This window comes from Zonotrichia albicollis, chromosome 8 (assembly GCF_047830755.1).
Source record: "Zonotrichia albicollis isolate bZonAlb1 chromosome 8, bZonAlb1.hap1, whole genome shotgun sequence".
Classification (NCBI taxonomy): Eukaryota; Metazoa; Chordata; class Aves; order Passeriformes; family Passerellidae; genus Zonotrichia; species Zonotrichia albicollis.
The window spans coordinates 5,225,001-5,250,740 of record NC_133826.1 but is presented as its reverse complement, the minus strand read 5'-3'; the positions used below and the strand labels follow the sequence as shown (position 1 = coordinate 5,250,740).

General features: G+C 47.4%; 2 protein-coding genes across 4 annotated transcripts in view; one reads left to right on the top strand and one right to left on the bottom strand.

Moving 5' to 3' along the window:
- Positions 1-2,830: 2,830 nt before the first annotated feature.
- DHCR24 (24-dehydrocholesterol reductase) lies at positions 2,831-12,328 on the bottom strand. The gene is made up of 9 exons (XM_005482284.3): positions 11,995-12,328; positions 10,762-10,917; positions 10,204-10,309; positions 9,836-9,954; positions 9,478-9,741; positions 8,645-8,788; positions 7,521-7,718; positions 6,584-6,762; positions 2,831-5,019 (listed from the first exon to the last, which is right to left on the bottom strand). Exons 1-9 carry the CDS (start codon positions 12,250-12,252, stop codon positions 4,866-4,868), a joined length of 1,578 nt encoding a protein of 525 aa, XP_005482341.2. The 5' UTR covers positions 12,253-12,328; the 3' UTR covers positions 2,831-4,865.
- A 7,684-nt stretch (positions 12,329-20,012) lies between these two features.
- The window catches only part of TMEM61 (transmembrane protein 61), a 12,578-nt gene continuing 6,850 nt past the window's right edge, over positions 20,013-25,740 (top strand). The window contains exon 1 of one of the 3 annotated variants that reach the window (XM_014263868.3): positions 20,013-20,210. In XM_014263868.3, the coding sequence (XP_014119343.2) occupies positions 20,073-20,210 (138 nt within the window). In that variant the 5' untranslated portion in view covers positions 20,013-20,072. The other 2 variants (XM_074545738.1, XM_014263869.2) reach the window with 2 other exon arrangements.

Below are 25,740 nucleotides of genomic sequence, written 5' to 3'. Positions count from 1 at the left end.
AGGAAGCAGCTCCTTGCACAGGATGGTCCAGGACATGCAGCTCCAGCTGGGAGCAGCCTGGGGTGGAAGCACAGGATGTCCTGAGCACCCAGCAGTGTTGTGGTGTTGTGGGTCCCAGGATGAGGTGAGAGATGAGAATTGACTCCAAGTTCTCAGAAGGCTGATATATTATTCTATTCTATTCTAAAACTATACTAAAGAAAAAGAGACATCAGAAGGCTAGACAAGACTGAATAATAAAAACCCATGACAGACTCAGAGAGTCCAAGACAGCTGGCTGTGACTGGCCATTAATTAAAAACAATTCACATGCTGGTTAAACAATTCTCCAAATCACATTCCAGAAGAGCAAAACATGGAGGAGCTGAAGCTTCTCATCTTGCCAGGAGAATGAATCCTGGTGAAGGGATTTTTCACGAAATATCCTGGTGAGACAGCAGGGAGCACATGCTGCCCACAGGCAGGTGAGGCTGGCAGGAGCTCAGCAGTGCCCACACTGCCTCTGCCTGCATCCTCAGGCCTTTGCCCTTTTCAAGGGATGCTTGGACAACCCTTCCCATTAGTTTTGCTCTGTTTCACCTGCAAGCAAGTGGATGCACTTCATGGATGAGGGCAGCTGGGTTTGAGTCCTTTTAGGTGCCAGGAGCTCCTTCTATCCTCAAAAAAAGTCATACTCTGCTGCTTAAAAGCCAGCTTTTCCTCTAGCAGCATCAGCAGCACATTGCAGAGCCAGAGCAGGTAGGAGCCCTTCCCTCAGTACCCATTCCTGGAGCTGTATTCATCTTTTGGAGAGCTTCCCCATGGAGAACCAGAACAAAGCCTAAAGGGCTCAAAGCAGACAGGGAAGGCTTTAGTCTGAAATAGTCCACCTTGGCTAGGGATGATCAGCAGGAATCCACATGGCTTCTCTCCTTTATCCAGCTGAGTGAGGAACAGGCAGCTTGAAAGAGGTCAAGACATCTTGGTAATTGGTGGGGAACGTTCAGATTACACTTGAGTGGGGAGGTTGTGACACTGCTGCCCTTTTCTGCAGCTGGCAGGAGGGGACTGCTGAGTGAGCTTAAGCCTGCAGGGATAATCAGCTCTTTATGGCCTGCTATGGAGGAGACTGGGGGGCTCTCCCTGGGTGCTGTGTCCTCCTCCCTGCCCTGCAGTGTGGCTCCCTTTGGTTAGATGTGCCCCTGTTGTTGGATCACTTGCTGAGGTGAGTGGCTCTGCTGCTGGCACACTCAGCCTGCTCCTTTCTCAAACTGGGGGAACCTCAGGAGCAGCCAGGAGCCTGCAATGCACAGGATGGGAGCTGGGGAGGCCCAGGAGCAAAGGACAAGAGAGACAAACTGCTGGAATTTCCCTAGGATAGACAGGGATGACAGGAAGCATGACAAGAGTGGTTTCCCTGTCCTCTCTCTGCCTGGCTGAACACAGAGACTTAAAGGAGGGGTGGCAATGACACTGCAATTGAGCAGTAATTAACTATTTTCAGCTGGGACTTTAGAGAAATTACATACATGAGAAGAGGGTGCCAGATCCTGCACATGCTCCCAAGGAAGGTGTGATGGCACACACAGCTCACTCAGGGTTAAACACATCCTCCCAAACTCTGCTACCACCCAGAGGAGTTGCACATACCTGTTCTGGGTGGTGCTACCACACCTGAGTAGCTCCAGGTCCACCACAATTCCACAGAGAAGTGGTTCTGAAAAAGGGTTACCATAAGAATGAAAATCTGGAGGTGTTACCAAGCAGGGAATGAAGACGTGGAGGCAGCAGAGAAATTGAGGTGAGCAGAAAATGTCAGTAGCAACAAAAGCTGGCCATAAAAATGTAATGGGAACATGTTGTTCTCTTAGAGTTAAGTTTATCAGGTGTTGTACAAGTGTTTAGACCAGACAGGAATAATTAAATCTAGGTGTAATTACACGTTAGTACGGCTGATTAAGTATGCTAATTAATCTGCAATTATCATTTGGTCGGGGGAGATAATGGAACACAGGTAAAACTACGGCGATTTAAGGAAATCCTAGCTATTGTTCCCAAGGAGGAGGGCTCCGAAGGGAAATGCCTGGGAGGGCTCAGAAGGGAAATGCCTGAGCAGTGATGTGGGTGAGGGAGGGCACAAAGGAGGGTTGTGCAATGCAGCCTGAGCCCAGGCCAGCACGGAAGGGCTTCAGCACCTGAACTGCAGCTTCAGCAGGGCTGGGGCACTTGGCAGGGAAAAGAGCAGCGTGCACCCTGGGAGAAGGTGTACAGCTGTGAGCAGGGAGGGGCAGCAGCACCTCCCATGAGCCTACAGAGCTGCATGACGACGTTTATCAAGGAGACAGAGCAGGTGGGTGTGAAACTCCTCAGGCTGAAGAGTGCACTGAGTCTCGACTCTCACATTTGGCTGCTCATTCAAGGCAGGGATTAGATTTATTAGCATGAAATGAGAAGAATGAAGTAATTATCCATTGTCAATGGGTAGCACCTAAATGCAAAATGGGAGTTTGTCCTCCTCAGACAAAATGTCACGGGGAAAGAATGAAGTGGTGTGTGTAAAAATCGGGACAATTGGCATCATGAAGCTGTGGGGAGCTAGTGGGGCATAAGTGAAGGGTTAAAGGCTCAGCTATGAGGTATTTCTTTTATTGCAGGTGTGTCTTGGGGAAAAGATAAATGAAGGTTCACGGACTTCAAAGACATTCCTACAAACACCACCTCCCTCACAATGCCCTGTGTGTCTCACCCAGGCTTTCTCAGTAATCACTGGCCATGTGGAACAACACAAGAAGCAGAGAGAAATGATAAACAGCTGCTGAAGAGCAAGCAAGCACTCATTAAAAGACACTCCTTGGAACAGTACGCCGGCCAGAGCTTTATTTTCAACAGCCCATACAACCAAAAACCAAGAGCAACAGCAATGGTGTGTGTGCATGTGTGTGACTGATACAGTGCAGTACCCCATCACAGCATACAAAGTTTGCCAATAAATTAAGGTGTGAAAAAACAAACACAGTGCATACCTAAAGATCATCAGTACATAAGTGAAACACAGCCTAAGTGGAAGCATTTGCATATCCTCTAGCTGTTTTAACATTGCCCTTTCAAAGCTAACCAAACCATTCTTGCTCTGTGCAGGCTATACAAGCACTGGGCTAATCGTAGCTTCACCCCAGGGACGATTCCCTCGTGGGGGCAGGAAGGCAGGTCACACCCTGAGAATCAACACTTGCCTTCCTGTGTACCCCTGGTGCAGCCAGGAGGTACAGGCACTCCTGGATCACTGACACAGCTCCAGGGCCCGGGCAGCACTGAGGACACTCTGCACTGGCTGTGTCTCCCCATGGAATGCTGCCCCTGTGCAGGATTTGAGGGGGTACCTTACTTATATCACTGAGTTACAGCCCAAGCTTATTCCTGCTACTGCTTTATCATTGGTTTCATCTGGACCTTAAACATCCATCTATCAATAAATAAAATCATTGGTTTAGCACGCATAATAAAATTACACCTCCCACTGGTAACTGTTTGAGAAGTTTTCCATGTTACCCCCTACACAAACCTCAAGAAAATTACTTTATTTTCCATCAGGCTCAGTAAGGTTTCAAGTAACAATTTTCAGTACTGCTTGGACAAGACACAGGCTTGGTTTGGAACCCTGATTCTGGCTACAGGGTGAAAACATCTCCACACTTCTACACTCAAGCGTATCAAGTCCACGACTGTGCCATTTTCACCTGCGAGCAGCAGAAGAGGGAACTAACAGAACTTGCTGTTATTCCCTCTCCAGGTGACTGAAACAGTCCTTTTACAAAGCCTATCAACCTAACCCAGCTAAAATGAAAAGCAAAAATGTCACTCAAGTCAGAACCAAAGCCTGTGTGTATCCAGGTTCACATCAACAGTTCTTATCCACAGCCACTTGCTCTAACAAATCTCCTAAAAATGCAGCCTTGACTTCCTTCTCCCAACAGGCCAGGACAGAACAATCTGAGATGAGCCAAGATCTTCCTCCAACTGAGTACTTATAAGGCACTAAAATTAAGCCACAACCAAACAACCCCAAAAAACCACAAACCCAAAAGAAACCCAAACAAACTGACCCACAAAGAAATTAAAATTTGGCTATATGAAATAGCAGCAATTCTTTTTCAGTGGTCTACAAAGCCAGAACATTGATACTTTGGGGCAAAAAAAAACCAATGCACTGTTGGCCAACTACAAAACACCTAAAAAACCTACATCCATTCACACTTCATAATCAAAATCAGTACAAATCTGATAGGCACAAGTAAAAAGCATCTTCTTCACACCTCAGTGCTCAGTTTTCCAGCAGAAGCCAGGCCTGGGGAGCTCAGCTGCCCTGCAGGACAAGGTGAGCAGCCCAGCACCACCATCATGCAGCTGCAGGAGGATGGAGTGGGGATGAGCCACTGCAGAGCTGCTCCAGGACACTGACTGGAGGCAAATGTTCTTAAAAACATGATTAATTAGACAATGTGTTCAGCTTTGGCACCTACTTCTGAGCCCCTCCCTCCTGTTTTTCAGAAGTCATGTTAAATATAGCTGGTGTAACTCCAGTGTCTTCATCCATTCCCATTATTTTTCTTCTGCCTGGAAATAGGTGAACTCACCTATGTCACTACATTAGATACAAAGGCTAGCACTTCAGATTTCTTAAAAACAATCACTCTGAGTTTGGAAAACTGGTTTTAAAACATACCAAGAAATACTAAACATAAATGTGTAAAGCAGGAATTCATACCTTTAAACATCAATAAGAATGAGCTTATTTGGAGAGCAATAAAGCTTTTTTTTTAAAGGATATACTGACTAGCTATAGGTAAATTCCTCTTTCCCTGATTGCTTGGTGAGCTCAGCCAGGCTCAGTGCCTTGCAGCTTTGCAGATTTTGTCATACACTTCTGGAAAGGCATCCTTGCAATTCATCTCCTCCCTCAGCTTGTGGTACAACGAGCCATCAAACATATCCCAGAACTCCTCACGGGTCATGTAACAATCTGCATACAGCATCTGGAAACTGGAGAGAAGGGAAAGACAAGAGACAGAGATTCAGTGTTAAAAAAAAAAATTCAGTGCAAGTTATGAATAGCAAATACTTAACAAAACAAAAACATCAAGAATGCTTTTTAAAAACAAACAAATACAATAGCTCTCATGGATTATGTTGGGACACTCAGCCAATTATGTTGTATGGATTTAGTATTTTTTTCTGCCTATTTTTTTAGGATTCATGTAGGTACAGTCATGGAATCTCATATTTGCCTGCATTACAATATCCATTCAAGGCAGATGTAACAATACATCCTTTGACTTTTTCATTTCTCTGGACATTAAGAACAGAACTAAGAAGGCAAAATGAGACCAGGCCAAGAAGATAAATCCATAGTGCAAACAAAGCATGGTGTAACAAAGGTCCATTTACAAATTAAATCCTTCTTCAGCTGTGGACTCTTCCTCACTCCCACAGTGTGCTCTCTAAGCTGCAGCTACCACCAGAGTACAGCAGCAAAACACAGCCTAACATAGAAGCTCTATTGTTTTGTGTGATTATGAAACTGGAAGATTAAGCATTTATCCATTGTTCATTTCCCAGTGACAGGTAGAAAACAGACCAAACTTTGCCAGTAAAGAGCTTTAAATGAAAATCTTAATTTCAAGTTAATGAAAAAAAAGCTTAAAATTAACTTTGGGTTGCTTTGTTCTCTGGCAAATCACTTCTTGCAGCTTGAAGTCATTTGCAGTCCCCAAATCATCTCGAAGCAGCCTTGCCATTATTGCTCAGCCACATGGGACATGATCACTGTTAGACTGAGAAGTAGGTCAAAATAGAAATGGGGATAAATTAGACTGATGGTGTAAAAATACCATGTAGCTGCTTTTTGTTCCTGAGAAACCAGCCTGTGGCTGCTCCTCCACTGACACCGCTCCAGCAAATTCGGCTGGCTCGAGTCCGTGACAGATGGTGGGCACATGCCTCACGCCCACTGTGGTCCTGTGCAAGCAGAACCCAGGCAGGGAAAAGGAAGCTCTGGAGCACAAGTTTTGAGGGAGGGAAGAGCCACCAGCACACAGGGACTGAGTGACTGCAGGGACAGCCAAGGCTGCCCCCTGGGCAAGGACAGCCCGGTGCAAGGACGGGGCCGAGCGGCTCCGTGATGCTGCAAGGACTGCAGGGAGAACAGTCCCAAGGGCAGCCAGGGAAGCTGTCCAAACTTTTGGGATTCCTGAATGATTCATTCCTTGGAATGAATATTCCAAGGATGTATTTTGTAGCAGCAGACTCTGCTCCCAGAGCAGCCTGGAGCTGAAAGGTGATCTGAACTCACCCAGCTCCCAACTACACCACAATGACTTCAGCCACTGTGTCCTTTTGTTTGTTTGGTTTTGCAATCAAAGAATAAAGTGAAATCATATTTTAAACACACCTAAATTAGAAATTTAAATTAGTTTTCAATTACTGTGGTTATTAAATTAATGCAGTATTAAATATTAAAGTTCTGTGGGATAAATAGCTGTGATTAAACCACATGGGTGTGAATTATATGTGACATTATCAGTGTTCTGAGGGGTGGGGTCCTTACCCGTGCACACTTCTTACAAACTTTTCCATCTGCCTCATTGAAGCCCTGGCTTCAAACTGTTTGCTTTTGGGCTCTCCATAAGCTCCTATATCCACGTAGAGTTCAGCTTCATTTCCTTTGGGATGGACCATACCAGGATTGTTGGGCAATATGAAAGGACACAACCAAAGAGGGTACACCTGCAGGGACAGCAAAACACTTTATCACTTATTTTTTAACACAATCATCCTTTAAGATCTTTAATAAATGTGGCAAAATAAAGTGTTAAGAGAACTTTCTCCCAGTCTTGGACTGGAGCTTTTGCTTTCAGCTCTTCCTTCTCAGCTGTCCTGGTGTTGTATTTAGCTGTACTCTCTAATGACCATAACACAAACAGATTGAAAATGTCCTCCTAGAATTAAATCTTCTCTCCTTAAATATTTGAAATTAAAAGGGAAAAAAAATCCAAAACCACCCACAAATAAACCACCCCTGATCTCAAAGCAACAACTGAATAAACATTCTGAGCAAAAAGAGAAGGAAGGGTTTTCTTTTCCAGGTCAGTCCAAAACTGAAATTATCAAAATTGAAATTCTACACTAACTAAAATAAATTCAGAAATAAAAACAAGAAAGAGAAATGAAGCTCCACAGTTGGTGCTTGGTGCTTGAGACCACCAATCATTTTAGGTGAAGTTCAAATCTTAGTAAGTGATAAAATCTTTCAGAAGTGTCAGCTTCTACCAAAGCTTGAATCTTTTATTTAATGTTTCTCTCTTTCAGAAAGCTGTGTTTATTTCTGCTGCAGCCTTGCATCATGGACTCACAAAGCACAGCACTCCCCAGGACACAATAATGACCTTTTGCACAAGCAGGATATTATGTCTTAACATCAGCAGTCCCAGTCCTTATCACAAACAACCCAAGATTTGCTGAGTTCTAAGGAGATGAGTTCTTACATTAAGGTCAACGTGGAAGGTCTGGATTGATTTTTCAAGGCTCTTTATTGGCACCAGCATGTCCTGCACAACGTGGTGCTGCTCATACAGCTTCCTAATGGCTTCTCCTTGGGTGAGCTTCAGCAGAGAGATTTTTGGGGGGACCATCCAGCCAAACAGGTAACGGAACACGGGGTTATTGCCAAAAGGAATGATATCCTTCAAAGAGGAAAGAAAAAAACTCTGACTGAAGGATGTGTAACTGGACCAAAAGAACACTTCAGAGCCCTCAGGGCAATATTAAGCCAGATTTTCAATAAATTTAATTGGTGATACTTTGCTGAAGTACTAGAACACAAATTAGCAAATTAGAGGGGCCTGGGCTGCAGTTGGCTACAGAGCCTTGCCCCAAGCCTTCTCTGGTTCCCACTGATTTGCAGTAGTATGAATCACAACATACCCAGCCCCAAATAATTTTAAAAAATAAAAAGAGCAACAGGCTATTATCTTGCAACAGCCAAGGGAGGAGTGTAAATGGAGCTAACTTTACAGAAGTTTTGCAAGAATAGCCAAATTTCTCAATAGCATTTTAAAGCTGTAAAATCTTAATTACCACCCGCGCAGACAACTGCTGTTTACCTTCTGCAGGAGCTGAAAGGATCTGGTACCTCACTCCAGAGATTCAAAATGTAGTAACAGGAATATTTCAGAATGCCAAATCAAGTTTTGTGTAACTACACACGACAAACACATTTATGAAATTCTAAGTAATGACCTGATTACGTAATTCCTTTAGGTGGGGCGGTTTTTCAACCAGAATTTCACATTCATGTTTTTCCCACCATCTGAGTTTGGAAATCACTCAGTGGTGATTTAATGCTGAAATACATACTTAAGACCTAAATTCAGAAAAGTACTAAACCAAAAATTAGGAGTTTCTGATACAACACCTTATGTGTCAAAAAGTGCCTTTGGATTTGCTGCACTCAAATGCAGGACTTGTAATTTTGCCATAAACTTTGCCATTTTTTTCTGTCATTAAAGACAGAAGTTGGTGCCAAGGGGAAGAAGGTACATTGTACCTACACTGTGAAGAGGCAGGGTACTTTCCTGCAGATATATTTGAATTTTGGAACTGGTCTTACTTGGAGCTCCCAGAAGATACTGCGAGTGTGTCTGTGGTAATAATGTCTGGAAGGAATGTACTCCACTCCAGTCCTGTCAGCTTTCAAATACTTCTCCACATGCTTAAAGAACCATGGCTTGTAGTAGTTGCCAATTCTGTTTATCTACAAGAAAACAAGAATTCATCAGGTAAGAGTTACACCTTGCCAGACAACAGAGTACATCCCCAAATTCCTTTCCTAGGAGGAATCTCTGTTATATCCTCTGGATAAGATTGTCACAAGGCATTTTGGGAGCCTTCACCCCACTTGCAAGGCTCCTTCTTAGCTTCCTTGCAATTAAGGTTTAAGTAAGGCTTCCACTGACAAGCTGTTTAAGAGCCCACAAATGTGACAGAACTGAATTCCTAAAATGCCAATCTCTAACCCCATCATTAATCCAAAATCTCACATGGCAGAGAGGAAACATCCAGGTGGAGGGCTGCATGAACACTTAGCATGACCCTGCTGTGCAAGTCCCTGATGTGTTTTTATTGATATTAACAGCATTAAAAGCTTGCTAGGAAGAGAGTTACTGTGAATAAGTGCAGTTCAAAGCAGCATTGTTCAGTCTATGAGAAAAGATCCTTCTCTTCCTCCTCCTCAGAACAATGAAATCAGTGGGTCAGTTCTCACCAATAAAAGAGATTTAGAACACATTCTGTCATTGTAGGAATTAAAACATTCTGAGGGACTGATCCAAATTTTAATTCTATGTTAAGAGACTGTTCCAATTCTATAATGGTTTTATCCTAGTACAGCTTCAGTTAGATTTTGGGAGTATTTTTTATTGTGAGTAACTTCCCTTTAGTTACCTTGCTTTGCTCAGCTTCATCAGTCAGGACTCCTGTCATGATGACTGCTTCATCCAAGGAATACATAAGTCCTTCCACAAAACTATTCTCCTTTTTCTTAGACTCTTCAGTGAACTTCTCACAAATCTTCTGCAGTCCTCTCACTGGCTCATAATGTATTTTGACATATTTCTTGGCAGGAACCATTTTTATTTCTGCTGCAACCAGGAAACCCAGAGTACCACAAGACCAAGGCACTGCATAAAATAGGTCTGAGTTTTCAGTCTGCAAAAAGTATGTATGTCATACTAAATCATATATCCACACCAATAACTGTCAATGACATTGTAAATGATAGCAAAGTAACATTTTGTCTTACTGGTGAACATCTCACAAGGCTTCCATCAGCAAGAACAAGCTCATAGGCCACACAGGTGTGCTGAAAAAGTCCATAGATATGGGATGAAGACTCAATGCCAGTTCCCATGATCAGGCCACCTTATCAAGAGAGCACACAACAAATCAAATTAAACACACTCCAAAATGTGGGTGATTTATGAGAGCAACCTCCACTTTATAAGTTCTTTTAAGAGTATTAAAAAAAAAAAAAAAGTGCTTATAACATAAATACCACAAAGAACATAAGGCTCAACAGACTATTTCTAGAACCTTTAAAACAATGCTATTAAAAAACCCTAATGGAAGTGTAGCAAAGTGAGTGAGTCTCTTGTCATCAGCAATCCTTACCTACTGTGAGGTCATCAAGCTCTGGCACCACAGGAATGGTCCAGCCCATGGGATTCAGGTATGCAGTCAGCTGGCCCATGGACACCAAAGGCTCCACACGAACAACCTAAAAAGGAAAAAAAAAACCAAAACAAAATCCACCCCCAAGTTCTCAACAAATATCAATTAAAGAGTTCAGCATTAATGATGCCAAAATATGGCTAACTGGATACACCTCCATCTGTTATCAGAACTCAGAGACTCACTTTCCTAAGAGAGCTGCTAAAAATAGTGGAAACTGTTTAGTGATTCCTCCTCTGCCTCAACATCTTGTTGCTCAGTGCCCAAACCCATAAATCAATCTGGTCTTTTAGACTTCAGCACATAAAAGCCAAGCAATTCCATATGCTGGGTTTTTCAGATGGAACGATCCAAGCCCACATTGCAAACCCTTGAAATGTGACAACAGCTCTGCCACAAAATTTTGCTCTTTGTGGAATCTAATCCCTTCAGCTCTGTGTATCGTGAAAAAAAGTATAAAATCCATTAGAGTGCATGCTTTGTGGTGGGATTTGTTACCTGTCTTTCACTGTCTACTTCCAGGACATCCATTAAATTGATCATGATGTTCTTGTGGGTCTTCTTGTACTTGCCCACTCGGAGTGACACTGTCAGCCAGCCGGGCCGGCCCGTGCACATGTACCTCCTGCTGCCTTCCTTCTTCCATTCCCGCACCTGCAAGGGCAACAACGCTCACACCAGGGATGCTTTGGAAGCCTCTCTGCAGCCCTCTGAACTCCTAAATGAAGTATGACCAGAGTGGGATAGTTATGTAGAGGATACACTTATCCTGTAGCTCTGGGGTTTTCTTTTGGGGGAAAGATTCAAAAGGATAACAACACATTAACAGAGTTTAAAAAACCCTCCTCTAAGGGAGGTATTATTGCTGTTATAATCTCAGTTCTAACCCAAAACACACAAAAAGTGGTCTGAGCCTCCAAATGACCAGGTCTAGTGGAATCAACCATAAGCAACCTGGTCTAGTGGAAGATGTCCCTGCCCATGGCAGGTGGGGTTGGAATGAGATGATTTTTATGGTCCCTTTCCAACCCAAAGCCTCCTAGGATTCTACAAAAAGTTGGGAAGGAAAATGTGTAAGCCATATGAATTCTGCAAAGCCACAGTGGTTAACACTCAGAGAACAAACAACTGCATTTTCCTCAGAGCTGAGTTGCTACTACAGCTGGTAAAAAAAACCCAGCCAACAACCCCAACCCCTCTGAGAATAATTCCCTGCACATGAACATCCATCTGCATCCGTGATGTGACAGACAAGACAGGAAACAGAAGCGGACGTGACAGAATTACCACAAACAGTAGAGAGCACAGAATCACTACGCACATCTGCATTTCTGGGCGGAGGAAAAGTTTAATCTGGCCACGAAGCAGCTGCAGGAGCTGGCGGTGTGAGCAGCAGGGTGTGAGGGGAAGCAGAACACGCTCCTGAGCCTGCGGTGCAGACACTGATGTGCTCCCATGTTGCACACACGTGTGTCCCTGAGCCCAGCCCGGCTCACAGCACACCAGCAGCCGCAGGGAGCGAGTTCCACAGGAGTTCCAGCGGGACAACAGCCCTGCAGGAGGCTGAAAGCCCCGCTGGCGTTTATTCCCTTGCATTCCCCCACTCCGCTGGACTTTGCCCCGGGTGCGGAATGGCGGGGTGAGGGGGAGGACAGACAGCGGGACAAGGACACGCTGTTCCCTCACAAAGCCGCAGTACCCCCGGGGTGCCGAGGTCCGGCCAAGCCTCACCTGCTCCTGGATGTGCCGGACGCGCTGGGCGTGCTGCCGCGGGGCGCTGTGGAGGCGCCACACGGCCCATGCGCGCAGCTGGTAGTAGATGTCGAAGAGGATGGAGAGCGGCAGGAGGAAGAAGCAGACGAAGACCCAGCGGTGGTGCACCAGCACAGCCTCCAGCCCGCGGTGCCGCACCCAGAGCAGCAGGAGCAGCAGCCCCGCGCCCACCGACCACAACGCCGACATGACACCCACCGCCCGCTCGCGCTCCATCACGGCCGCGCGCCCTTATGGGACCCCGCCATGCCGCGCCCGCCGCTCGCGCGCTCGCCCTCCGCGCCACGCCCCTCCGCCCCCATTGGCCGAGGAGTGAGGCGAGGGGAGGGAGACGGCCAATCGGAGAGCTCCGAGGAGATCGGACCAGGCGCTGAGGGCGCCGATTGGCTCCGGGCTGCCGGCCCCGCGCTCCCCCTCATCGCCGCGGCCAGCGGCCCCCCCCCCCCCCCCGCGGCGGGGGTGGCACCGCCTGGGGACTGAGGGGGACTGAGGGGGAGGCGGCTCAGACCCCGGGCAGGGCTGGGGATGGGGACCGGGCAGGGTCAGACCCGGGCAGGGTTGGGAATGGGGACCAGGACAGGGCTGGGGATGGGGACTGGACAGGGTCAGACCCCAGAAAGGGCTCGGGGAGCCGGATCATACCCCCAGAAAGGGCTGTGTGGGACACAGGGCAGAGGACAAGGGCTGAGGCAGAGGGGACTCCCCGGTCAGGGTGGGGACAGGCCCGTGGTGGTGCTGTGGTGACCGTGTCCCCTGAGCAAGGGATGCACCCTGGCGCCTTTGGGTTGGGGTCTGGAGCAAAACACCTCCGCATCCCCCACCTGTGCATCCCTCACCTGTGCCCCCCTCTGGTGGAGTAGGCACCTGAGTACCTGGCAGTGCACGTGTTTCCGACAGAAAGTCCAAAATGCCAACAGTTCCATTTCAAGACTAAAGAAAGGGGCACCTTCCTCCAAAACACAGCTTGCTCTCTAAAACCCTGGCAGAAAACTCCTATCCATGGTGGAACCATGTCACACAAGATAGAGTCTGTGAGAAAGATGAGGCTTTGTTTTTTGAAGTTAAAATCCCTCCAGGGATGTGTTGCTTGAGAGGACGGTGACAGAGGTCCAATGACAGCCCCAGGAGGTTCTGGCACAGCCAGCGCTGTCAGACCCTGGAATGGCAAAGGCTGAGTTCAGAGAGGAACATGGAATCCAGGTGTTTCATGTGGGCACAGCCACGATGATGTGACACAAGTGTCAGCAGGAGAAATGCTGACCTTGTCCTTTAGATGATTGATAGCTGGGAGAGGGAAACTTCAGGCAGGGAGGGATTGAGGTTCAGAGCTCAGCTCTGGCAGGCCAGCCACACCTTTCAGCCCTCTTCAGACACATGGAAGGCTTTGTTGTGAAGCCCACTTCAGGATTTCATGGAACCATTCACAGAATGGTTTGGGTTGGATCTACCTTAAAGATCACCTAGTCCCAACCCTTTGGCCATGGGCAGAGCCACCTTCCTTTAGAACAGTTTGCTCAGGCCCCCATGCAAAATGCCTGGAACAATTCCAGGGAAGGAAATTTTAGCACACTGCTTTTTTGGGGTTTGTCCCACGGCTTTTATTGAAGGACTAGACTGAGACTTCACAGCTCTCATATTTGGAAAGGGTCTCCTAATTTCCAGACTAAATTTATTTATAGCCAAATTATATTTGTTGCACTTGTGCCTAGTCTGTTCACTAGCTCTTCTTACATCTGAGCTGATTGATGTTATCTGCTTTTATTTATCAGTTCATCTGCTGACGGAAATTATTCATGCAAAAGAAGATTCCCATGCTTCTAAGGGAGGTTATTTTAACCTCTCTGAAGGACCTAAATAATTATTCCTGATCTGAATGTGATCAAGCTCTGGGCTTATTGAATAACAGCATCATTTATTCATAAGGGGATATTTATGCCTTCAGTGTAAATACTGTTTTGAACTTGTTTTTATGAAGAACCATTACAAGTGCTTATAATGTTTTTCATGTTTTGCTCTTGTTTTTGTAAGGCTCTAGGCAACAGGAAGGGGGTAGGTGAGCTCAAAGATTGGGATGTGAAACTCATTTAAAGCAGAGGAGTGAACCACGTACAGATTGTGGTCAAATTGCTCCTGTAGGTACTGATGCCAGGCATAGAAAACACAGGAATGAGAAGGGGATGAGGGAAGGAGAGATAGATACTAGAAATGCTGCAGGTTTTCAATTCTAGTTATTCTAGTTATTTGGGCAAAACATCATCCAACAATCCGTGTAGGCTTAGGAAGACATCATCTGCAAATCTGGTTGGAAGAGCTAAGGTTCTCTTGGTAGCTTGGTGAGATGAAAATCCTTGGTTTCTTCAATTAAATTAACATTTTAAGTGTGTTTAAGCTGTTAGTGCTTCTTAAAAAAGCAGTCCTTTTCCCTTCCTCTCCTCCCTGCCTCCCTCTCCTGCCATCCCATCCGCCCACTCATGCTGTTCTGGGCATGCTGTGCAGTACAAGTGCTTCTGCTGTCACTCAGTTAAACAGGTTGGAGAGCTGATCTGACTGAAGAATTAAACATTTTCTGTTCAAATCAGTTTTTTTTTTTCGTACCTGGATCAGCTCCCTGTGGAGCTCACCCCACGCAGGCTTGTGCTGGGAGCAGAGCATGGCCCTGGCACTGACCATGGCAGAGCTCCCTGTCCTCTTGGGGCATCTCATCCCTGCCAGCCCTGCTCAGGACTCTGCTCCTCACCCAGCAGGGCTTGGTGGTGACCATGCAAAGGCTTTTGGATAAAGAATGCAGCTCTTTGTCCAAGGAGACAGGGAGAAGGGACACAGAGTCATGGAATCATAGAATTGTTTAGGCTGGAAAAGCCTTCTAAGATCATCAAGTCCAGCTGTTCCCTCAGCACTGCCAAGGCCACCACCCCAAGTGCCACATCCACACAGCTTTTAAACCCCTCTGGGGATGATAATCCCACCACTGCCATGGGCAGCCTGTTCCAGTGTTTGGTAACTCTTTATGTGAAGAAATTGTTCCTGATACGCAATCCAAACCTTCCCAGCACAACTTGAGGCTGCTTCCTCTTGTCCTATCCCCTGTTCCCTGGGAGATGATCCCGACTCCCACCTGTTGTAGGAAGGGGACCAGGACACCAGGTGGTTCATCACAGGTCCAACAGGTCCAGTTTATTGAAGAAAGTATCAAACACTTATACAGCAAATAATAAGCTTATAAATATTCTGTAAACCAAGCAATCTATTGGTTAAACTATACCATGAACTCTTCCTCATGCCTTAGGGGTTACATCTCTCTTTTCTCATGTCTCTTTCACTATTTGTTATCCTACTACAGCTAGGCCCAAGGACACACTATCTTTGCAGGTGCAGGACTTGGAATTAGCCACAGTTTTGTACTTTTCCAGTCTTTAGCCAGCCAAACTCCCAACACCCACCTGGCTCCAACCTCATCTAAGGGAGTTGTAGAGACTGAGAAGGTCGCCTCTGAGCCTCCTTTTCTCCAGGCTGAGCCCCACCACTCCCTCAACCTCAGACTTGTGCTCCAGCCCTTTTCCCAGCTCTGCTGCCCTCCTCTGAACACACCTCAGCGCCTCAATGTCTTCCTTGTCATGGGAGGACCCAAAATGCACACAGAATCCAGGTGTGGCTTCATCAGCACCAAGCACAGGGGGACAATCCCTGCCCTGATCCTGCTGGCCACACTGCATGGTCATCACATACAGAGCATTTGAGCTGCACACAAAAGTGGGCTGGAGAGTTCTGTCTCCATAAGAAAAATATCAAGAGGCTTTCAGTGGCACCAAAGGAAGGCATTGAAAAGCATTAAAAAGCCCATTTTTTCTTACAAACTCTCACAGCCCTGGTACTGACTGCCACAGAGCTGCTGCTGAGCAGTACCAGGACGCTGAAAGGACAGGCATTTAATAGGAGTAGTTATGAAAACTAATAAAGAATTTTGGAAGACTGCAAGCCTCCTTAAATACGTAAAGAAACCAGCTGATGGTTACTTGGGGTTAGGAGTCAGTTGCCTTCAGTTTTCCTTCATGTGGGTTTAGTGCAAAGCTTGTTTGAAAGTGGTGTTTCTGAGGGCTGGAGGGAGGTGGTGCTCAAACTGCTTGTGAGAAGCTCCCTCTGCTGAGAAATCCAAAGAATGTCCAGTCACCCTGAAGGAAAAGCCTGTAGGGGAACGTGCTGTCCCTGAGTTTACCTGATGATGCTCAATTGACCAGCTTCCAGATGGATTTTTTTTAAAGGTATTTATCAATGGGATACATATTGCCCAGGACCTGTTTCTGAGGTTTCACAGCTGTTTCATGTGAGGGAGTGGAGGTGTGTGGTGGCTTGAGGAGGAGGAGGAGGGCAGAGGGGTTGGTACAGCAGCTGTAGCTAGAGTGGCCCTTGGGAAATCGATCAAAAAGGGAAATGCATTTTTAGTTACTTTAGAAACTTCCAGATAGCTCTCAGGGAAAGTGAAACACCAGCTGAAGGCTTAGGCAAGGTTAGATTGGTGAGGCTATTTTAGGTGTAGGTGGATCTAATGTGGAAGGACTTGTTTAGCATCTGTGGTGGGGAAAGCTCTCCATGTGGATTCGTCTGAGTCCTTGGGGTTACTCTGCTCTTTTTTCCTTGCTTTCCTCTGTCCTCTCAAGGCTGCAGCCACCCTGTTCTCATTGGGAAGGGCTTCACCAAGAGAAGGAATAACCGGTGCTGCAGGAATCAAGGATACCTGGGCTGTGCCCCATGTGCTCTGAGAGCAATCATGTCACAAGGCCCCACGCCTCTGGTGATGAGCTACTGTAGGTGGCTGGTGGGACCCATCACCACATTGAGGGGAAGCAGATGCAGAATATGAAGTGAAATTTGGAATACTGATGATAGCAGTGTGTCCTATCCTTCAGTGGCTGTGCTCTGCATCAGGAGGCAAGGTCAGCTGCTGGTCAGCATGTTCACAGAGCCACCAAAAAACTCCCAGTGCTGCAGAATGTACGAGAGCTTTCGTGTATTCTCTGTGATGTACATTAAATCCAGCTTTACAATTGCCTCGGAAGGGTTACCCTGTCTGGGATTTATAGAAAGAATCACTTGTCAAAACACGGAGCCAGACTGGGAAAGGAATTCAGCCCTCCCTTCACTGTCACCAGGATGGTGTCCTCTGTGGCAGAAATGAAGTGGCTGTGGCACGGCAGCGGGTGTGGAGAGCTGGTTACTGAGGAAATTTGGGTTCAAACAACAGGCTGAAGGAGGTCACACTGCTCTGGGTGAGCAGTGGGGACAGAGAGCTCATGGCAACCATCAGTTGGCTTTACAGCCCTGAGAATGAGGAGGATAAGTCGGTGAAGAAACTGTGATGCTCCCATCTCCTTCTGTCGGTGAGATCCTGGGGGCACCGACTGTGCTGGGCAGCAGAAACCAGCTGCAGTCACTGAAAGGCAATAAATGCATTGCTGCAGACTCATGGCAAAATACACACAAGTGCCAGTGGCTTCCAGGATGCTCAGGATGAACTTTGCCATGAAGGCAGCTGTGAACCACAGCTGGTGGGGAGCCACTCCAGGGTATCCTCTCCCCCCACCTGCCTCTGGAATATTCTTGCTTGGAGTGGCAAACGCTGTGAGAACATGCAGGAATCATTTGGTGGTGGTGAAGGCTTGCCAGTGTCACCTGAGGAAACACTGCAAGTTGTTTTTCTGTACAGGCCAAATTTTGCTCCCGTATTCAGCTCCCAGCAAACCTGCCTGTGTGTTTCGCATCCCAGTACCAGATGTAGTTGCAGGACTTTTCCTCCAAATAAAGCTGAGGTTTGCACTGCCTTGGCAGTGGCCATTCTCTCTGTCTGGTGTTGTCACTCTGTCACCTGTCTGCTTTCATTTATTGCAACGTTTTAAAATTTTATGGGCCCACTCCCAGATGATGTAAACTGATAAAACTCCAGGCCATGCTCCAAAAACATCAGTGTAACTGTAGGAGCTGGCCCCTTGGGTTTACTTACCAATGCCAAAGAAAAATAGAAAAGCTGTGAGCAAAGAAAAAAAAAAAAAGAAAAAGGAAAAGAATGGCTGGAAAAAAAGAGTTTAAGATGTTGGTTATATAAGAGTTGTATAGCTGTTAAAGTCACCTAGAATATCCTTTTAATAAACGAAGAAATTGCAGCCAGATAAGTTAATAATTAAGGATGACAAAAATACACCATTGTTCCAATAATAAGGAACTGTATTGGTCTTACTGAAGATAAATGGAGGCGTATTTAACGTGGTTCAGTGCTGTGCTGATAGACTACAAATGTCCTTTTTTTTCACTAGGAAACTCAAAATCAGGTCGAAAGCTGATTGCCAGTGTTTGTTCCCTCCACGTTGCTCGGCTCCTTTCAGCAGCAGATGTGCCTTGGAAGCGACTCCCACGTGTGTGGAACTGAGCAGAAGGAAGCTGGAGGCTTTGAGAAGAGGTTCCTGCCCCTTTCTGTGGAGGAGAACAAGATGTTCTCCCATGTGGGGATCATCTCATGGAGATACAGAACGATTTTCAGGCTGGATAAATTGACCGGTCCTCAGCTCTGCAAATCAGTGGCTGGAAAAGGTGTCTGCATGGGAGGTGATGAGGATGTGATTGCTCAGTTTCCTTTAATACAGGGAATTTCTGTAGAAACCAGCTTGGTTGGAGCCATATCTAGTAAAGTGAGACAGCGATTTCAGCACCTTCTGACACAACCAAACCCCAATTTTATCATACTTTCAGTATGCATCAAAACATGATTGCTGCAGCACCCTGTGCATGGGTAGGAGTGGCCTTTAAATATTCACTCAAAGAAACTCTGAGGCTCACAAATAAACCTGAGGATGGGTAAATGCACTGATCCTGCCCCCAGCTCATGGTAAACTCCTACAGAAACCCTGACACTCACAAATAAATCTGAGAATGGGTAAATGCACTGATCCTGCCCCTAGCTCAGGGTAAACTCCAGGTGCCCTTCCAAGCCCCTCATGTGCTGAGCTGCAGACTCAGCTGCTTTCTGTCTCCTCCCGCCATCTCCATCCTTGGCAAGACCCATTTTTTTTTACAGACTGCTTAAGGAAATCATTGAGAAATCAGTCAGCAATAAACCACTGTCATCCCAGAGCAGTTAATTACCATTATCTATGGTATCAGCCCAGAGCCTGTAATAAGCTCTGAACTTTTATTGCACTGAGGTGTCTGCTTACATCCAGGCTAACGAAGGTTATAGGGCTGGGATGGATTTCCCTCATGCTGGAACTGGCAGAGGGAATCAGGGCAGGAGAGTTTCATCCCTCTGTGAGGCAACCAAGAGCTGACACTTCTCTGGCACAGCAGAAATGCCAGGGGAGGGAAACCACACCTTTCCAAATAAGGTAAGTAGCCAAAGAAACACGCAAGATGCTTTTTGGGGAGCAAGATTAACTCTCTGGATCCTGGAGGACTTCCCAGGGAGGTGGAGCAGGGAATCCTGTGTTCTCCATGTAGGATGGCAGGTCTGTGTCCCAGGGATGCTGCTCATGGGTGCTGTCTGTGAGGTGCTGATCTAAGTCATCTGCAGATGGTAAATTGAGACCTTTCTTTTCAGTCTGAAGGTAGCTAACTTAGGCAATGTCTTCCAGCTGTTTCTTCACATGCATCTTTGCAAATGCCTGTTACTCACATTCACATCCCCCTCGTTCTTCCAAGTCAGTACTGAGTCAGTTTTTCTCTTACAGACTGAGGGAAGAGATGGGAGCAACCTGCTCATAAACCTCCATAGGAGAAATCTCCTGCTAGTGCTGCTCCTTTCAGGCAGAAATCAGGAGAACATCAGGAGTGGGGTCTCCTCAGAGCCTCACACCACAGAGCTAAGCAGAGTGTGAGGTGAATTCCCCATTGAGGGAGCTGTGGCACTGGAGACGAGTGTTGGTATCCTCTGACTCTTTTAATGCCATTACAGAGAAGCTGCAGCCTGTTATTTCCCAAACTCACCTCCTGTCATTTCTTGCAGAGTTTCAAATTGTCTTCAGTTACCTAGAAACCCGTGTAAGGAGGTGTAAATGTTCTGGGTTAAAGCAAGGCAAGGTGTGCGGGCAGAAATCACAGAGCTCTTGCTGGGTCAGCAGCTGATGTTGCAGATGAGCTGTGAAGAAAACAGACAGGCTTTTGGGCACAGCAGGGCACCAAAGGCATCCCAGGTGAGTGTTTCACTGAATTAGAAGGGGATTCCTTACAGGTGTCTTGTACAGTATGCATGCAAGTGTGCATATGCTACATCAAGTGTCCTGGGAATTCTGCTCTCCTGGATTCTGAAGTATTTTACATTTGGAAGGAAGTTAGGCCTGTAGGTAAGTTATTCTTGTGGTATAGTAAATCCTATATGAATCCTTTGCTGTATTGTTTGGCTTAACTACAACATAAGTTAAATCTGGTAGGTTTCTGTGCTGTTAAGTTTAAATGCTGTTTATTGAAGAGCTGCTGTGCCTTTTGGATGTATTCCTTTTTATCCTCCTATCCTTTTGTCTCCCCTTCCCCAGCCCAGCCTTCACATAGATAATGTTGTGTTTCTATCAGTTTGGATTGACTGACATTGGATTTTTTGTTTGCTTTTTTTCTTTCTGTGCTTTAACCATTAGTAAGTAGTGGGTGAGCCTTGCCAACAAACTTTGTTGTGCTGTCGCTTTTATATTAAATCTGTGTTTGCTGATACCTCAGCTGCTGATTCTTTGAGAAACCTTGGAACCCTCCTCCTCTCAGCCATTCCTTGTGTCTCTCCCCGGGCTGTCATGCTTCCAACAGAATGTTTGCAAGGTTTGCTGGCAGCATTGTAGCCCTCAGCCACCTCCCAGCACTGCACATTGATGTGAACAAGTGCTTGTGGGCAGCCCGATGCCAAGGCAGGCAGTGGGATAATGCAGGGCATTGGAAAGGAAAACAGCTGTGGAACATCTGGGACAGATGTGTGTTGGACACCAAGGGCTTCACATGTGGTGGCAACCAGAAGAGCTGGATGGCTGCTTCACCCTTTTCCTCTAAAATTCGTAATTAAAGCTGCTTTGAGCTTCTCTTTAGCATTTTTGTGCTGAAAAATAAGCAAAGCCCATCCCACTCCCTGCTCCCTGGAGAGCTCTGTAATAGCTGCATGCAGCAGAGGCACAGAGCAGCACCAGGTCTTGGGGATGTCAGCATAGCTCTGTTGAGTTCACTGGGAAGCAAATTTAGCCAGTTTTGTGTTTAATCAAAGTTCTTTCTGCTTCTTTGAACATCAGCATTTGGAATCGAGGATACACAGGAGCTTCAAGCTCAGATATCCAATGTGTGGAGTGAAGCAAGCTGCTGCTGTGCTTCAGCAGCCTGGGCATGCCTGCCCTGGCTCTCTCTGCTCAGGTGTGATGGATGGGACTGACATCAGGCTGGACTGAGGAGCCTGCAGGGCTGGAAATCAGTGTTTCCTCACTGCAGCTCACACTCCAGCAGGGCAGCAGCAGCTGTGGCGTGTAAAACACGCTGCATGGTGGGTTACCCACGAGTAAAACAGCCGTGGTGCCTCTTCATGGGGAAAGAAAGAGCTCAGACATGGGGCTTCCCCTAAGCAAAAACCTCCAGGAGATCAGGAAAAGTTTTGTCTGAGTAAAGGTTGAGCTGAGGCATCAGGATTTAACTCTTTTCTTCCCCCACCCCTTGTTAGGCAAATTCCAAATCCTTTGCACATTCTGTTGGAAAGCTCCTAGGAAGCTCCTTCTGTCCTCATCTGCCACACAGAAATTTCCCTTACAGGGAACCCAAAGCTTTGTCACACCCATTTCTCTACACAGCAGTCCCAGGAGGAGCTGGCACCTCAGCCAGGTGCTCCTGTAGTGACACAAGGAGATGAAGGAATTTGAGAACATTGCTTGTCCATAAAGCCCTCTGTGGACAGTTCTATCTGTATTTTCCCAGTCCCTTTCCAAAACTTTCCACCACAGCTGTGCTCCTTAGTGTGGTGCAGATTTACAGGCTGCTGGTTGGGACATCATTACAGCTGAGTAAGCAAATATTTAAGCTTTAAAACACTCAGAGGTTTTGGGTTCAGTGGCTTGCTAGATGATGGACATAGCTAGTGAGGGAACCACAACAAAAGCTGATATCAAACAACTTCATACACATCTTGTTCTCCTATTATAATTAAAGTAAATTCAGTAAAGCCATTGGAACTAAATATTAAGGTATATTACAAAGTATATATTGTGGTACAAAAAGGACTTTGGCATTCAGTAAAGTCTTGGGTCAAAACCACAGCTGGTCTGCAGAAGGAGAACTTGTAGGTGAACTAGCCAAAAATCCACACCCCACTTTGAGGTCAGGGGGCTGATCCCCTTTCACATCCAAATGCTTGGCATTTCCTGATGGACACCACAAAGGAGGGCTCCCAAACCCTGCAGCTGCCCATGCAGCAAGACCTGCACTGAGAGACCCATGTCCAGCTGCAGGTTCAACCCCAAAGGACACCATGAATGTTGCCTCATGTGAAGACGCAGGACAAATATTTCCACAGCCTGGGTTTGCTGACTGGATTAGGTAGGAGTGCCTGAGCCAGTATATCAACTAGCACGACTAATTAGGCATTTTAAGAAGATGCAAATTAAGGCCAAGATAAACAGCAGGAGGTTTCTCCTTTGCTTTCCACGTGCTGGATGCAGGAACTCTCTCCCATCTGCACATCCTCATGGCTGTGTGCTGCAGCCCCTTATCAGCCTGGCAGGGATGCAGTCCTCCCAGTGTGCAGGGAAACACAAGGTGTGCCAGCCCCTGGGAACGGCTTCTCCATGGATTTGGACAACATGGACACCTTGTGCCTGCAGAGATGTGACCCTGAAGCCACATCAGTGGGTCTGCAGTGACCCTGTCACAGGGGGTGTGACCAGAGGTGCTTGCTGGGGGAGTTTGGCATGGGATGAGTGTCCTGTGTTCCAAATCACTGAAGGAATCACTGTGGCCTGGCCCAGGTGCCACAAATAAGGATTCTGGCAGGGAGCCTGTGCTCTGGACTTGGTGAATTTGGTGCATCCAAATTCATTCTTGCCTTGGTGCTCTTGGTATCACCCACCCTGTCGTGACAGGGCAGAGAGTGCATGCATCTGCACACACACACCCCTAATGGAAAAGCTGACTTGTTTATCTTGATTATACAGTGGAATGCACTATTTTACATGTGATTTGCTGCAGCAGCAAAATTAGGTGAACAATGAATCAAACAGCAGCATTTTTTTTTGTGCCAGCAGCGTTGCTCAGGCTCAGCATCCTTACCTGGGGGAGGCAATTACTGGAACAATCTCCTTCCCTGTTCCTCCTTTGTTCTTGTTCTTGCAGGGGCTGTGACTGTCTTTTATACCTCCTTGTTTTCTCCACTGCAGTTTCACTGTGCATGGGATGTTTCACATGTTTTGCACAGATATTCTGTCTTTATTCTGGAGAAGCCTTTTCCCTGTTGCAGCACCTTGTGCACCTGCAGGAAAGTGCTCAGAGAGGGAAAACACATTTTGGCCAAGGTGCTGCTAAGCAGACAGAGGTGCTGGTAGCACTCAGCACTTCCTTGTGGTGGAATATTTGTTTGTAGGTGCCTGCAGACCAGATCTCTGGGCAAGGCAGAAGGTTGTGGATGGTTATGGGGCTGAAAAAGCCCATGAAGGGCACAAAGCCATCTCCCTCTGCAGCCCTGTGCTGGGAATAGCATGGAGCCGTGCACTGACGCCACCTCGAAGTGCTTCAGATGCTGTTTGACAGTCAAATTTCAGTTAAATGCAATATCTGAGCAGAAAATTTGTCTTATTGTCCTTTAACAGGGTGGCTGCTGATTCACAGTGCCCCCACATCACTGGGTGCTGGCCTTGGGGACTCCTGCCTAATTCTCCTCTTGGATGGAGACCCAACCTGCTGCAGGGCCACTCCTGTGTGAGCCAGCCCTCCGTGTGCCCCAGTTTGCCTTTTGTAAAACCCCACAGTGGCTGCAGGTAAATGGAGCTGTACACCCACAGGTTCTCAGCTGGGCTGAGTGTCTTTCAATCATGTATGAAGCAGATGTGAATTCCACAGCAGGGCTTTGCATCCGTCCCTGCAGCACGTGCAGGTAAACCTCGATCTGGTTTTGAGCTGGTTGTGAGCTGAGGAGCTCCAAGCAGTGCAGGAGCAGCAGCCCAGGGTATCCACAGGAATGGCTCTGCCTGTCAGTGATGCTCAGCTGCAGCCCAAGGGCAGTGTGCTGCATCTGTGCATCTGTGGATGTGTGAGATGCACAGCCACAGCACAGCACAGCAGCTCTTGATCAAATCTCCCTCCAGCTCCGTGAGGAGGAATTGTGCCTGAATCCAGATGCTGTCATACCCACCACCCTGAAATTCAGATCACACCACGTTCAGCTTGTTTAATGTCCAGGGGTCCTGAGTGCTGCAGGGTAATGGTTTTAAAGTAAAAAAAGGGTTGATTTAGATTAGCTATAAAGGGAAAAAGTTGGGTTTTTTTACAGTGAAGTTGATGAAACACTGACACGGAGAAGTGGTGAATGCCCTGCCCCATTCCCAGAGATATTCAAAGCCAGGTGAGACGGGGCTCTGAGCAGCCTGATCTAGCTGAAGATTTCCCTGCTGCTTGCAGGAGGATTGGACACATCGCCTTTAAAAACTCCTGTCAAACCCAAACCGTTCAAATCCCATGAACGAGGAAAAGGGACAATGTTAGCATTTGATGCGGAGCTGAGGAGAACTGGTCACAAAGCAAGGCTGGGGCAGCGACCCTGAGGAGAGCATTAGAGTTGAGGAGAACTGAAGTGGTCACAAAGCAAGGCTGGGGCAGCGACCCTGCTGTCGTGGAGGTCCCACGCATGGGACAGCAGTGATGTCCCAGCCGCAGGGAGCGGGGACTCTGCATCCCGAAATTCCGGGAGCGCCGCGCCCCGACGGGACGGGACGGCAGCGGGCTGCGAGGAGCCGGGCTGCGGGGAACCGTGCCGTGCCGAGCTGTGCCGTGCCGAGCCGTGCCGTGCCGGAGCTCCGGTCCCTGCCCGCCCCGAGGCGCCGCCGCCCCCCGCCCGCCCCCGGCCCCGCCCGCCCCGCGGAGCCGCCGCTCCGGAGCGGGGCTGCCGGCGGCGGTGAGTACACGGCGGGGACACGGGGGGGACAGGGAGGGGACACGGGCACCCCCGACAGACCCCGCGGTGCCTCGGGGACAGGCACAGCCGGGAGGGGACGCGGGGCTCAGGCGCGGCCCCAAAGGGGGACGCACACGGGCTCTCCTCCGTCCGCACCTGCCTCGGGAGGATGAGCGCGCCGGAGTTCTTGGAAGCTCTTCCAAGGCATCCCCGTTACTTTGCTTTGAATGGGGAGCAAACCCCAGCTGGGAATTGTCACTACAAAATAGCAAATTTGGGTAAAGCAGGAAGGGATCTCCCTCAAGAAGCGCTCACGCTTTGTTTGGTGCATCTCTTCTGTGCATCTCTCCTGTTCCTCTTCCGTGGTTAAAGGTCTCCAGCCCCGCACGGAAGCAAAGGACGGTCTGTAAGTGCCGTGGAGGGACGGGTGTGGAGGTGGATTTCTGCTTGATGGCGGTGGGAGAGGTTCAAAACTCTTTTCTTTTCTCGTGTTGCTTGAAAAGAGCGTTTTTCTGAGTAATGCTTAGTAGACCCTATGAATCACCATCTGCATAACTTTATATGGGGGCTGCTATTCTCAGCGGCTCGCTGGAACTGTGTAAACT